The sequence below is a fragment of the Pygoscelis adeliae genome, unplaced genomic scaffold (assembly GCF_000699105.1).
Source record: "Pygoscelis adeliae isolate BGI_AS28 unplaced genomic scaffold, ASM69910v1 Scaffold294, whole genome shotgun sequence".
NCBI classification, from domain to species: Eukaryota; Metazoa; Chordata; class Aves; order Sphenisciformes; family Spheniscidae; genus Pygoscelis; species Pygoscelis adeliae.
In genome coordinates, this window is record NW_008824722.1 from 813,847 (window position 1) to 828,506 (window position 14,660).

A 14,660-nucleotide genomic window follows, 5' to 3' on the forward strand; every position below is an offset into this window, starting at 1 on the left:
GGCTAACTCTTGCCCAATCATGTATTTGGACCATAAGCTGCAGAGTAGGAGTCAGTGAGAGCCTTGGATGCCCGCAGGTACTATGTTAAAAAACCTTCTTGTTAGCCAAATAGAACTGCAAATAGTTTCATGGCTGAAATCCAGAAAAACCCTTTGTCATCGGCCAGCCAGTTGCAAACTACGGAACAACTCTGTGCCCATGCGCGCATATCCTGAGAGCCTTAGACTTCAGCTCGGTATTAGCAGTGTTCCTGCTCCAGCCTTAGACAAATGTGTGCCTAGTAACCTGTAGACTTAATTTAACTGGTGTGATTTCCTCTGCATTTTCCAGCAGTGGACAGCGAAAGTGCCCCAGCTAATTATATTATAAATCAGAAGCGGTGGGATGGAAACACTGTAGGAATCTCAACACATGGATACTCGTAAATCCCTGTTTGATAGCGATGGAGGGGGCCAGAAGAGGGAGGGCAGTGGAAGCCGTTGTGGTGCTTTTAGGACTTTTCATGTTTATGACAACAGGGCGTCCTTATACCCGCTTACCCATGGTTTGGTTTGTTTTTTTTTTCCTCTTCCCCCGGCCTCCAAAATTAAACCTGGCTGCACAATGAACATCGTGAGTCTCCTGCTGCTTGTGTTCAATTTTCAAACAGTAGGAGGAAAGTGCACAGATAACAAATGCTCACTGCATGCCAGGTCCCTTCCAGTTTTGTCTTCCGTTAGCTGGAACAGTGGCCACATGAATTTGACAGAAGCTTTCCAGGCACAGAATAAGCACAGTTCAGCTTTCCTTACGAGGTTCAGGTCCTTGTGGCCTCAACTTAGGGTGTGCAGTCTGCTTATTGCCACTGCAACAGCAAAGGGCAGGTGCTGGGTGGAACTTCTAGGGCAACCTTACTTAGCATACAGTGACTGGGAGAAAAAAGGGAGTTCTGGAAACAGGCTTTGGAAGTACCACTCTCTCTCTCGGCATCTCTGTGAGCAGTCCCTCAGTGAATCTGACTGCCGTAGTGGTATTTTTTTAGCAAGAACTTCACTTACCTCACTGCTACAACACAGACTCTGGAAAAACATTTCTTTTTGGAATAGGTGGGAAGATAGAAACCCATAAGGTGTTTTTAAGACAAATTTGAGTTACGGTTAGAAGATCAGAAAGGTTCCAATGACTGGACCTTTTTTAAATTTTATCTTAAAAATAGAATCTGACTTTTGTGTGTGTGTGTGTGTGTGTATTTTCAGTTCATTTAAAAATGCAGAGTTTCGCTTTAAAGCAGCTATTGTGCTTTGCAAACTAAGCTGTATTTTTGTAGTCCTGTGCCATAAGAGAGAGGCTTCCCATTTAGTTGCTAACAATTCTCTTTTTTCTAAATATTTGAGACACCTGTATTTTCAGTACTAAAATATTTTAAGGCATGTTTTTTTCCTGACCCTAGGCCCCTTACAACATGTGAGCGCTAAAGAGAAATATGTATTAATAGAAGAGATAGGGCTTACTCTACTTGCATGGTTTCCATTCCCTTCTGACCAAGGAGGCCACTGCTCACTCTTGCAGCAGCGTAAGCACCAAAAAACCATAGGCAACACAAAAGGGAAAGCATAGTGGATTTGCTCTGTGGTATCCAGGATCTTGCTGTTACCTCCTGTTAATTACAGTCTGAACTCTTGCCAAATCGTCATGCCATTTCCACTCAGCCTCAGAGCAGAATGCAAACTGCCTATAAAGAATGCCCTTTCTAGTTCATATTTTTAGAACTGCTTAAGAGGAATTATTACTGTGTCACTGGACTTTACAGCAGGCTCCTTAGTGTCCTCCAGCATTAAGCTCTTTCCTCTTCAGCAGTGGCAATGGTGCCAAGTCTTGAATGCAAAGTTCTTATCGCCCCCCCTGTAACCTACTGCATCTGGGAATGCTGTGATTTCGGGAACGAGTTTCACCGTGGACCAAGGAAGAAAGTGCTCCTATCAGCCTCGCCAGACTGAATTGTGTGGTGGGGGGAGCTTGGTTTGTTCTGCACAGTGCGTGTCCACTATTGGGATTTAAGGAGTAACAGGATAACTGTAATGTAAACTGCCTGCGAGCCAAGTACTCAGATATGGCAAACCCTTTTCACTGAAAGAGGGCTTACTTTACGCTATGTGATGGTGATGCGCAGTGTGTCATATGGGGCTTACTGAGAAATGAATGTAACACTAGAATCCAAGCCCAAGTTCATCTTCCCTGCTCCACCCCAGGTGCCAGCAAGTTTGTGAAGTAACATGCTGTGTCTCCCACTTGCATTTAGGAGCATTCTGGAAGAGTCTTTCGACTTCAGTTTGACGAGTTCCAGATCGTCAGCAGCTCACATGATGACACCATCCTCATCTGGGATTTTCTGAATGACCCAGCTGCCCAAGCAGAATCCACTCGTTCCCCGTCCAGAACATACACCTACATCTCAAGATAAATAACACTACATTGTACCTCACACTCTCACAGGTAAAAAAAAAATAAAAATAAGGTGACACTGAAGGTAGTGCGAGCACGCTGCTTGAATGACTAGCTGGGTCTATCCATTTCTCATCTTGGTTGGACAGTAATTACAGTGTCCTGTAAAAGGACAGGAATGGTTTTGATACCTTACAATAGGGACTTTATTTTAGGATTTGTGGCATGTGGCGCCTGTGAGTTCCCCTGAAGAACTCCTCCTCCTCTGTCCATCATCATCAATAATTAAATCAGCTATCACTGCTGTCCAGAAGGAAGAGGGTTTCTGCAAAGCGAGTAGAGCAGCTGCTGCCTAACAAGGGGATGCAGATGGCCTGACCCTGGGCAGTTGTCACCAGGCAGGAGGGTTTTGCCAAGAAGCGTCGGCTTTATTCCCTCCCTCTGAAGTGGTGACCATTCTTCTCACTCTGCAGCAAGCTGATTCAAGAGAACAGTTTGGCTAGGGGAGGAGACACTGAGGCACAAGCCCAGGCAAATTAAATCGAGATGCATCAATGTGCAAAAATCATTTACTGATAGGGCCTAGCCCTCGTTCTCTCTAGCACAGCATGGGTGTTAAATTGTTCGTGTCAGAGCCTGACTGGTTTGCTCATCACCTTACCCTTTTGTCTTGGCCAACCAGTGTGGGGAAGACATAATGTTTCATATATTTGGGTCAGTTGTAGAGTGGATTTGATGTATATGAGTGGAATGGGATAGCATGATTGCCCACTTTGGTGGGTACATGCATCATTACTGTTAGTAGCTTGAGAAAAATGGCAGAAGAGCTGACAGGCTTTTGCAGGGGGGTGTCCACAGTGACATTTTCCCATGAAAATGCTCTGTCATGGGGCACGTTCTGTATCCTGTTTGATTGATAAATACACGCTGATGCTCCAGACCTGTCAGATCAGCCATCTTGATTTTCTCAAACACTCTGGTCAATCATATGTTCTTTTAAATCATTAAAAGGTTTAGTACGAATGGGGTTTGTTTGGTTTGTTCTGTTTTTTGTTCCCAGGACTCTCATAAGCTGCAGTATTTAAATTATCTGCCAATGCCAGGACAAAAGAACTATCCACGTAACCAATACTTGCTGAAGAGAGAGGCTCTCAGACTTGTTTCTGGAACAAAGTTGGCATGCGGTTGATCTCAGACAGGGTCTACTCAGCGCGGCTGACTGCTAAAGTGCTGCTATATCAGAAGATGACTTTTATCTTTCATGAACAGTTAACATTTTTAAACCTTCCCATCCCTTTCCTCCCTTGCCCCCCTCTTCTTGTTCACTCCTCTTCCCTTTTCCCTGTTTGGTTCCCCTCCAAACCCAGTCACAGATGTCCTATGAATATATTTAAATTGTTGCCAGAATGTGTTGCTTTGCTGTTAAGCAGAAGACTTATAGCCACAGTGCACCCTGCTGAGAGAGTCACTTCAGGGTGGGTGGGAGGGTGGGTGGGAAGGAGACTGCTACTCTCAGACTGAAATCAATATCCATTGCTAGGCCTTTGAAAAAGCATTCAGCTCTGAAGAGCAACAGAAACACTTATAACAGCCAGATCAGCACCCCGCCCCCAACTTCCCTGCGGCTTTTGGCTGTTCTGACTGCAGACCTATTTTTTGTGGAGAGAAGACCCTTGAAATTTGACTACTATGAGCCAAATCCATCTCTTTCCCCTCCTGCCTGCTCTGCTAACCCTTTGGAAGCTGGATGTGTATTGTAGTCTCCCTTAACATCTGCTTGGCTGGGGAATGCTAGTCAATGAAAAGTTAAACTCTCTTCTGCCAAAGTCCCAAGCATGATGGACTGGGGCTGAGATCCTGTCCACCCCAGCCCCGGTCAAAACGTTGGCCCTGGGCGGTATTTCACTAGCGAAGGGATTGTCTGTACCATCTTCCTCCTGCTGTTCTCCCTGTAGACAATGTGTTGCTGATGGCTTACGAATCATTCTGTAAATTAGAGGCTGGGGTGAGGAGGAAAGCTGGACATTGCTCCTTTCTTTCCATTCCTTCTCCCTTCAGAGAGGCTGTAGCTGGGTGCTGGAAGAGGGAGCTGCTAAAAACCTTGTGGAGCTCTCAAGATCGAGCCACCCTAGAGTGGAGACACTACACAAAGACTCTGGCCATGACAATAAGATTTTGCTCACATGAGCACCAGTGGGGCACAGTCCCTTGGTGATGGCAGATGGGTAAAATGAGTATGGCCATGAGTACAGTCAGTACAATTAGTAGTAGCTCCAAGGCAGTTCTGCAGCATTTCTGGGACTGGCCTTGCTAGAAGGCCTTCGGAGGGAGAGCCTTTGGTGTGCTTCTCTAACCTATGTGCATGCTGCATTGCGGTTTAGGTACACAGGCGGATTAGTCCCTTTGCTGATAGCCGAGCTGGATCTTTCCTTTCTAGCTGAGACTTTTGCAAACTGTCATTGTTTAGAAGAGAAAAGTAGCCCTGAAGAGGAGGGACATGAGAAACAATTCTGCATGTCTCTGAACTAGGCAGAGAGGTCTGGGGGAAAACAGCTGTTTTTACAGAGCTGGAAAGAATTGCAGCAGGCCTGCATTTGGATCAGGAAAGACTGTGTAAAGCAGTCCCTGGCCATTCCAGGTTTGGGCCCAGATCTTCCACTGTAGGTCTTGAATAACCTCTGCTGCCTTAGGGGGGGGAGTTGCTCCAATCCCATAGTAGGAAATAGGGGCCCTTTGTCTCCGGGCTGGAGGAATTTTAAACAGGCTTTTTTTAAGCCCTTTAAACTTGGAACTTGGCAGATGGGAAATTTTTTTAAGCTATTCTCATCAACTTCACTTTGCTGTGGAAGCAGTTGCATTGTTTCTAATTGCTTGGGATGCGCTTTTTCCACCAATGAAATTTTGCAAGGAGCTGGGCCAAAAGTCCCCAAAGAGCAGTCCAGAGGGCTTAAATCATTTTGGTGACAGCTAAGACAGACAAGAAGGCGACGGAGTTACGGAGGAAGGGAAAGCTGGTGCTTGGGGAATACCTAGTGCAATTCCCGAAGCATGTGGGCAGCAGTGCTGAGCACTCAGCTCCCTGTATTTTCATTGAGCCTAGAGACTACATCAGTTCTAAAGAGTGTCTCGGAGCGTGTGGTGACACTCCTGTTTTCTGTTTGAACTATTACTGTAGAAGAGTCAAACAGGTTAACAACTCGACTCTGTTCAGGTAACACTGACAGTGTGACTTACCTCTGCAGAGTCATAAAAGTTCTGAGTCACAATGGTAAGTTCATCCACAACTAATTTTGGCACTACTTTTAAGTCTAGGAAGGCTGTTTTGGATTTCAAGGCAGCTCTACCTGTCAGGCATACTGCAGTCCCAAAGCCAAAGTGGCAAGGGAGCAGAGAGAATCAACGTTTACATCCCAAACTTTGCTGAGTTGAAGTTCTGAGTCTTAATGTTATTTGAACACTGTTCCTCTAAGTTCAGTTATTACAAGGTCTGCAGCATGGTTGCATATCAGCAGGGGTTTATATGACCTTGGCTGCAGATTTAATAGTTACTTTCCTCAGTTTGGTCATCCTCTGTCTTTTACATTTAGATTATTGTAGAAAACAATGATCTGTTACTTCAGCCTCTGAAGGCTGCAGAACTTCCTAATATTTTAATTGCATCTTTGTGGGCAATACCTGCAAGGATGGATTTTATTTTGCTATTTGAGAGAATTTGGGAGAACCAGAAGACTGGCTGGCCAAACACAGAGGCAACACCATTGCAGATTGTCCTTGGTTGTCATAGCCCTGCTGCTCCATGCTGCTATTCTGTAACTTCTAAGCACTGTTGGGTCTTCAAGTGGTACCGTAGTTTGAACTCTGCTGTACAGAGCTGTTTAAGGTACAGTTAGTGAGCAACAGCTGAAACCCATTTTTGGCACACGGTAAGAGCGGTGTCTTACCCTCAAGAACGGACTGTCTCTGGGTACTTCATACAGAACCACAGGAGGGCGAGGATTCCTACCCCACTCCCCGAGTTGTACAAATTTTCTGATAGCTAAGAAGGAAACTGAAGTTAACTGATCTAACTTGAACTTGAAACTGCCACAGCCTGACATTTGGTGGTGTTTATTGTGCACCCAGGGAGGAGCAATCTGGTAAGTAGATCTCCCAATGTCAGAAGAAAGTGGCTTTTTCAAACTTCCCCCCCTTAAGATATGTGCGTGTGTGTGAGTGTGCAAGGGTGCATGTGAGAGAGAGGTTTCAGCATGAACTGGATGGATAATCCCTCAGCCAGGTTGGAGCTAGGAACTGAATGTGTCTGCTGAAAGGAGATAAAAAAGGGCTGGAAGTGTCTGTGGGCTTTAAGTGTTGCACATCGCAATGAAATGAAATACCTCTGCTGCGTAGAGATCGGCACTTCTCCCACAAGTAGGAAGCTCACACTAGCCTTCCTCCTTGGACTATGGGATGGAAAGTACTGGAAGTGTGGGACATTCAGAGCAGGACAATCCGTTATGGCCACACCGTCTCCTGCTTGTGACTCCTTTGCAATAGGGCACAGTTTTGCTGCAAATATTTCTCATCCTCAGAGGAATACAGCTTGCTTTAAAATATGCAGATAGAAAATGGCATGAAGGAATTTGCAGCGAGAAAACTTCTGCAGCTGTCTCCTCTGGAGCAGCTCCCTCTGCTCCCTGTTAATGTTCAGGGACAGACACATCCGCTGTTGGAACAGACAGATTCAGGTGACAAGTTGAGAAGTCTATGATCATCGGAAACATTGAAATGCTTTACACTTGTTTCTAAACTGGAAGCTGACTTGGACCACCGTGCTCTACCTACCTGCCACCTGCTCCTGCTCCAAAGGATCCTTTTTTCTTAATTTTTTTTTTGAACACTGAAAAAGCTGGAGAGTATCATGTGCATTTCTCCACTCCCAGGTATGTGTTTCCTGCCCCTGCCACATGTTCCTTTCTCAGGCTGAGCAGAGCTCCAGGCTTGGTTCTGAGTTTTTTGGCATCCCGGCTCCGATGGGAAGCACATCTCCAGGTTGGGCTCTTTGCCTAACTTTGTTAGCTTCCTTTAACACCATTTTAGATCTGCCTTTTGTGGCTGATGATTCCTAAACTTGCTTGGGGGGAGGAATATTTGTGTGTGATAAATCACAAATACTAGCAGCTCTTCCTAGCTAGAGAAGCGGACGAGAAGGAGCAGCCAGCCTTCCTACTGCAGGCTTGCTCTTAATTGTGGGAGGAAAAGGAGGAGACAACCCACGTGGTTGAAAGCTAGGAGGGGGTACAGGGATGGAGATGGATCTCTACAGAAGTGGGGACAATGCTGAAAATAGATCTCTTAGCTTTTGTAGTTGGCTCAGAAGAATAGAGGTTTTCTATGAGAACATCAAAAGTCATCAGGAGGTAACCAAGTAAGGCCTCCAACTGTTGAACTTGTCAGTTGATGCCCTTTTTAGGTTGTGCTGGGGGCATGAGGAGAAAAGGATGGTCTAAACTATACTTGCCAAGGGAAGAATGAACTTTGCCAGGGTCTCCAAGCGGCATGCATGATGCATCTGACATGCTGAGCCTTGCCTTGCTGTTGTTCCCCCCAAAGCAATAAGCAGCAGCTTCCCAGAAGGAGGGGGGAACAGCAAGTGACCCAGCTGTCCCCAAAGGAGATCTCCATATGAAATCCCTCCATCCTCCTGCCGGCAAATCCCTACTGGGTTCATTGGCATGAGGGGGCCACAGTCTTTCTGTCGCCACTTTTAATTCAGAGACGCACAGAAGCAGCAGGTCCCTTGGGTGCGTTCCTTCTCCACAACACCAGCAGCAGGTTGAGAGGAATGGCTGCCTGCTGAGGCTGAGCATTTGGCTTCCCCTCCTTTACCCCTTACCCCATTTTGTTGTTTTTTTTTTTTAAATGAGGTGTATAGCCAAACTACTGGCAAATTCCTAAAGTGTCTCTTCTAGGGTGAGCCTTGGCACACTGCCAGAATAAATCATCCTTTGTCTTGTCAGAAAACTCTTCCCATGACTTTGTGCTTGTTCCCAAAGACTGCTGGGCTTCCACATTTGTTGTCCAGCAGATATCCCATGGGAATTGGCAACACTGGTTAATCCTTAGTGATGTTAAGCTGATACTCTCAAAATCGGAGGGATGCTGATATACATGGATGTACAACAAGCCCTTTAGATATTGTATCCAACTCCTAAATAGGTCCCTTTTTTCAATAGCCTATCACCCTAAAAGATACCCTGATTTCTGCTCAAGCAGGAGCCAAGTGCAGCTGTGGCCAGAAAATCAGCATGAAATACCAGTCTTCATCACAGAGCAGCTCTGCTCGTACCTGTGTGTTGAATAGCAATTTGTTGCTTTTACAGGCAAAGTGTTTTAATCTGCTGGCACTCCAGCACTGGTTTACGTCTGAGTGAAGCTCCACGTACAGGAGGAAGGCAGGCCAGCCTGTCCCAGCCTATTTGCAGTGGCTTTTACAAGGAGCTAGCTGTGAGAATTTTTTGGCAATTCAATGTGAAGATCTGGAGCTGCTTTGGAGCATAAAACTTTGCTTTCAGCTACTTTGTCTTTATCATGTGAGGCATTGCAGGGCGCAGCCTAGCCACGATTTTAGCATGGCAGAAAAACAATGTGGACCTCAACAAAGTGTAACACATCCCATTTCTCCCAGTCATTTTACATCACTACGTTTAGGAGAGCTGCATGCCTGCCAGGCCAGCCTATGCTGCATCACTCCTGCCTGCTCAGGCTGAGGTGGGTGTGGAAGTGGGAGAGGTGAGAAAGAACATGGTTTCTCCAGGGTTTTCTGTTTGTTACTCTGCTATATTTGTTATCTGGATTCTTAAGTAATGAGTGCTTTGAATTTTGTGATTATGTTACGGTGATGTGTAGTTAATGTACTAATGTTCACTTGAGCTAGGATCATGGTAACTGTGTTTGGTTTTGTTTTTTTTTTTTAACTGTTCAGAAAATAACTTAAATACAAATACAAAGATTAAGCTGTGAATCTCTCCTGTTTTCCTTTTGGGGTGAAGGGCACTGTCAAAATCTCAAGCCTGTATCTTCCTCAAGCCCCATGTATGTGAGTCACGCTTCTGCTACACGTGCCCCGTACATGACATTTGCAGCGTGAACACCTGGAAGTGCTGCGGCCATAAGATGGACAGCTTTGCCCCACGGCCTGGGTAGATGCAGCTTCACAGGACACACGGAGTCTGCGGTAGCCAGTCCCACCTCAGAGCTGCCACTCATTGATGAATGCAGCATAAAAGACTGCTCTGGCAGTCGGAAAAAACACTTATTCCTAAAACCACAGCATACTTTTTAATTAACAAACTCTCCATTCATAGCTGATGGCCTCTGGCTGGGGCAAATGAGTCTGCCCTGTAAGCCAGAGAATGGATGTGGCTGACAGAAGAGCCGGAGCCATCCTGCCCATTAAAAAAGTCGGGGGGAGAAGCTATAAAGACTTTGTGTTTTTCTGGGTACTGTTGCAAGATCCTGGTAGGAGAAGCACAAATTTGTTTTATAAGCTAATCAGAATCCTGCTGTTCAATAATGAGTGAGTAATTGACATATCACAGCACCGCCATGCAGCTCCATGGCTGGGGATGCTGTCATGCTTATGGCTCACCCGAATTTTAATGCAAGCCCCCTTGCCCTCAGAATACCTTTTTCTTAAAAATGCTCCTTGGATAGCAGCCTTGGATCATTCTGTTTTACTTAACAGCCCCTTTTAAAACAAAGCCCACCGCAGTTTTAAGATCCTGACTCCCGGGGTGGTCAGAAAACAAACAAACCCCGCGCTCCTGCCGTCTCTCTTCCCGCTGGCTCCATTCTTGGGAGCCAGCGGGGGACTGGAGATTGCGAAGGCTCCTGCTTTTCTGAAGCGCTGGGAGCAGGATCCCCGTCACTTCCAATCCCCATCTCTCCTTGTGACAGGGTTCCCAGCAGCCACGTGGTTTGTTTGGCAAGGGTTTGGGGTTTTATATATATATTTACACCACTTCAACCTTTTCAGTTCCCTCCTTGCTCCTTCCTCCTGTCAGATAATAGATTTGGAGGAGGAATTGCAGTGGCAGGCTTCATCCATCGTTTTGGATCGGTCTGTAATGCAGGATGCAGCTTGAATTAAACAACCTGTGACTGCCAGCACACACGGATGAGGCCCCTTACCTTTCGTACTCACGGTCCTGGGTCTCTGTGTGTACCCAGACAACACACATACACCCAGTCCTACATGAAACAGGTTCTCCTTGTGGGTTATTGCTAGTTGTTCCTTAGCTAGTCCTGCCCCTTCTTCTTGATGTTTAAAGACGAGGATCTGAGTATGCATTCCAGATTCTAGGACTGGGCCAGTGCTGTGCTGCAGGGCTGGAAAACTTCTCCCAGGAATTCTGGCATGACATCCAAAAACTCAAGTGCTAAACAGAGTCTTTGAGAAAGAAAAGCAATCTCAATTGTAAATTTCCACTGGAAAAGAATGAACGCCAGACAGCTTATCTTAAATAGATTCAGTGGTTAATTACCCTTTCTGTTTAAAAATGTGTGCCTTATTTCCACTTCAAATGAAGGAGGAAAGTAATGTTTACCATAGCTTCAAATTAACAGCATTTGATCAACCTACAGCTTTAAAATGAATTCTTCTGTTGGGTTTTTTTTTTTTATTATATTATATACACGCTTTCAAGAGTATAGGAAGCTAGTTTTTGGAAAGGGGATATTGGCCAGTTTAGACCTGCTAGGCTAGAATTAATGTAATTCTTAAAAAAAATGTTTAGGATGAATTCAGCGGTTGGGTAGTGCTGCATCAGTTTGAAGAGGTTTAGGATGGTGAGCTCTTTAGCGTGGCCGGGGAAACAAAAGCCCTGAGCAGATAGACATGCTCTAGTGCTGCCATTGATTTCTGCGGGCGAGCTGTCCCGCTGTCCTGGCGGCCCCTGGGGCCTGGGCTGCGCCTGGCTCCGGCAGCCTCCTGGCCCGTTTGTTGAAAGGCTGTGTGCGGCAGAGCTCCCCCTGTGCAGTGGCAGACCTGTCAGCGCCCAGGAGGGCGTGGAAATGATTCAACGTTTTGTGGGAATAAGATGCCACTCCTGGGCTTGAGAGCCTGGTGCTCTGTCTGTATAGCTGTGCCTACAGAAGATTTCTCTTTTCCAAGTGCTCAAGTTGCTTTACAGCCAACGCACACACTGCCCAGGACACTGTCCCAGGAGGAAAGCACCTGCGCTGCTGGAGGAGACGACTAGCAGAGGAAAATAAGATCCTGCTTGTGCTAACTATCCCACGCAAATCTGACCTAACGGGCTGCAGCCACCCGAGGTCTCAGCCTGTCCCCTTTGCTGGCTGATCCTTGGCGAGTACGGCTGAGGACGTCTGATGGACGGGGATGTGATGCCCTTCTAAGCAAGCTCCCGGCAGTGCATGTGTGCGAGTACCAGCCGCTTTGCTTGGCCCTAAGAGAGCTCAGACACATTCATTATATCCCCAAGGGATACTCTTTGTTTCTGATCAGTGTTATCTTCCCATCCTGAGCTTTGTCTCTGAAATGCTTTGCTGACATGCACCTGGCTGGTCGGAGCAGCTAGAAATCTCCAAACCAGCAGGGAGGGTGGTGAGCTGTGGGGCTGATCTGCCGGGGACCGCTGAAGTTGGATAAGGAATATGACCAGGAAAACCTGGGCTTGAAAAGGTCTCACCTGTACAGGTAAATAGCCTTCCCGCAGCTGGAGAACAGAGTCAGATGGGCTTTCCAGTGCAACAAGGCAGAGACAGCAGCCCGAGCAGTGCTTTCACTAGGGACGCCACGGAGTTTCTTCTGGAGGCCACTGTGGTTTGCAGAAGCCCCTGGTTAACATCACGCAGCTGATGTGTCCAAAACTCCCTGTCCCATGCCCAAAGCACCCTGCTGGCATTTAAAAAGGCAGATCAAGTAAGGCGTCTCCTCCAAGGGGGCAGCGAGGCAGGGAGGCTGCTGGACCGTCTCCATTTCTGCAGTGTCAACTCCAAAAGGGCAGCGCCGGCAAACTGCTCTGACCTTTCAAGCTGTGGAGATGTCTGCGAGCGGCTCGGCCTGCTGCGCCCGTGCTGCCGAGTTCCCTCTCCTCCAGCACAGGGAAAGGGGTCAGTGGCTGCTAAGCAATGCATCTTTTTGCCTACGTTTATTTGAGCTGCTTATTGCTTCCTTGTGGACTTTGTTCTAGCTTGGACTAGATGGTGCTGGGCAAACACCAAGAGGCAGCACTGAAGACCATGTCCTGTCCTCTCCGAGGGATTTCTATCTCATCTTGGAAAAGGGGACAGACTCTCCCAGTGGGTCTTCCCCGCTGCCGCATTCCCCAGTCCTGCAGAAATCCTCGTACCATTTTTTTTTTGCGAGTGTTTTATGTCTTTGGTGTGGGGTCCTGCATGGCTGGCTTGTTTTCCCAGCTTTCCCAGCCAAGGGGGGTGTTTTAGCCAGGGAGTCCTTGCACAGAGGCAGGGGAGGAATGGGGATGCCTGTAAATTGCGGAGACGAGCTCCCTCGCAGCACAGAGCAGTGGGTGTTTCTCACCGGCACTCGTCTCCATCTTACTGTGTGCCACTGTCACCGGGTCAGGTCACAGGAGTGTCTCCAATTAACCCAGCTCCCTGGTGACCCTTAATTGGCACCCCAGGCTTTCCTCCTCCTTCTCCACCCCCTTCCTCCCCCAGCACGTTTCTCACCTGTACATCTGCTGCTAAACCTCTGCTCCTGGCATCCCAGCCGATGCCAGGGAACCAGTGGCAGTAACCCAGATTTACCCCCTAAATCAAGGCAGCGGCCACCCCCCTGGCATGGAGCAGTGTCCTGAGGATGTCCCTGCTCAGTCCCCAGCATCAGGCGGTGTGGCGGGAGGGGAGCTGCGGCTGGGGGCTGAGCACTGGGCTTGGGGACTGGTAAGGGCTTCAGTGCAGAGGGGCTGGGAAGCTCCAGGAGGGTTTTTAGGTGGGTACTTGCTGGGATGGCTCAGGATGGGGGAGAGACGGCTGCTGCTGTTTCTTCCTCTCCCTGTGGCAGAGACCACTGGATGGGGCACATTTAACCCTCCAGGTGCTGGTCCCAGAGATGAGCCATGTACCTGGATGACCAGAGTGGGAGCATGGCTGTGGGACACGGCATGGCCTGGGCTTATCATCCTGTCCCAGGTTTGCTGCTTTGCCCTGTCTTAGCACAGGGCTTGGGGTGAATCCTGGGGGTGTTTAGGGCTGCCCCACAGCACTGCAAGTACTTTGGGCATGGCTGGTACCTGCAGGCTGCATGTCCTCCTCCTGCCGGGTCATCTCACCCATGGGCACGTCCAATAGATGGATCTTCATCCTGCTGCTCTGGGAACGAAACGGGACCATCCCCCAAAGGACCGCGTCTCCCTGCAGGTCTCCCCCCACTGTGGCCCTGTCACCGAGGCGTCTGCAGCCGCCCAGCACACCTGCACGAAGGTAAAGGCGATGCCCTGATCGAGACACAGAGAAACTGAGTCTGAGCAAGACATAGGAGCTCTTGAGCAGGTGCCTGCCCTGGGAAAAGCTGAATGCCGGCGGGCTGGGAAGGGATCATGGCTGGGGGAGAGGGCACTATGCTTTCAGGGAGAGCCGGAGACTCAAGTGGAGGGAGGAGACAGGAGCTGGAGCATCCTGTGTGGGAGGATGAGGTGCCAGGGCTCTCCCTCACCCGAGACAGCCCGCCTGGGGTTGGGCACGGCAGGCCCAGAGGTGCCCATGCCCGCGGGGCTCTCCCAGCCCTGCTCCTCTGCCCCCGTCCCCACGGGACCCCTCCCGAGGTGGGGCCAGCCAGTCACGGCCTGTCCCTTTTAAGCCCTTGGAGCTGTTGCCAGCCGTGGCTTAGTGGGGTCCCCATCCTTTCAACTGGCTGTTCAGCAAATTAAGAGCTTGCTATTAGGCTGCTAATTAAAGGCACTTCATTAGCAGCAGGGGAGACAGCTCCTGGCCGCAGCAAAATTGGATTCCTCTGAGCTGCCGTGAGCTGAGTCTCTCCTCTCTGGGGCTGGGGGCTGTGCCCCTCCGTGTCCGGGGAAGGCAGCTGCCCTGAGCCATGGCCATGTGGGTTACCAGCCCTCCCACCAGAGTTGCAGAGGATGGGGCACATCTGCCCCACGTCTGACGGGGTGGGAGAGGGGCCGGGGGGTGAGGGGGGTGTTGGGTGATGCAGGGATGCTGCCCTGCTTATGGTGCCTGGGCCCACTCCCGTTTGGAAGGGACGGGCAGG

At 48.6% G+C, this 14,660-nt stretch overlaps 2 protein-coding genes across 2 annotated transcripts in view; both read left to right on the top strand.

Annotated features, from left to right (window-relative positions):
• BTRC (beta-transducin repeat containing E3 ubiquitin protein ligase) overlaps positions 1-3,861 on the top strand; it is a 100,427-nt gene extending 96,566 nt beyond the window's left edge. Inside the window, exons 13-14 of the mRNA XM_009323237.1 lie at positions 2,280-2,473; positions 3,483-3,861. Of these exons, the coding sequence (XP_009321512.1) occupies positions 2,280-2,441 (162 nt within the window). The 3' untranslated portion in view covers positions 2,442-2,473; positions 3,483-3,861. The remainder of the gene's footprint in view (positions 1-2,279; positions 2,474-3,482) is intronic.
• A 9,880-nt stretch (positions 3,862-13,741) lies between these two features.
• LOC103916313 (solute carrier family 2, facilitated glucose transporter member 5-like) overlaps positions 13,742-14,660 on the top strand; it is a 9,138-nt gene continuing 8,219 nt past the window's right edge. The window contains exon 1 of the mRNA XM_009323284.1: positions 13,742-13,873. Within this exon, the coding sequence (XP_009321559.1) occupies positions 13,742-13,873 (132 nt within the window). The remainder of the gene's footprint in view (positions 13,874-14,660) is intronic.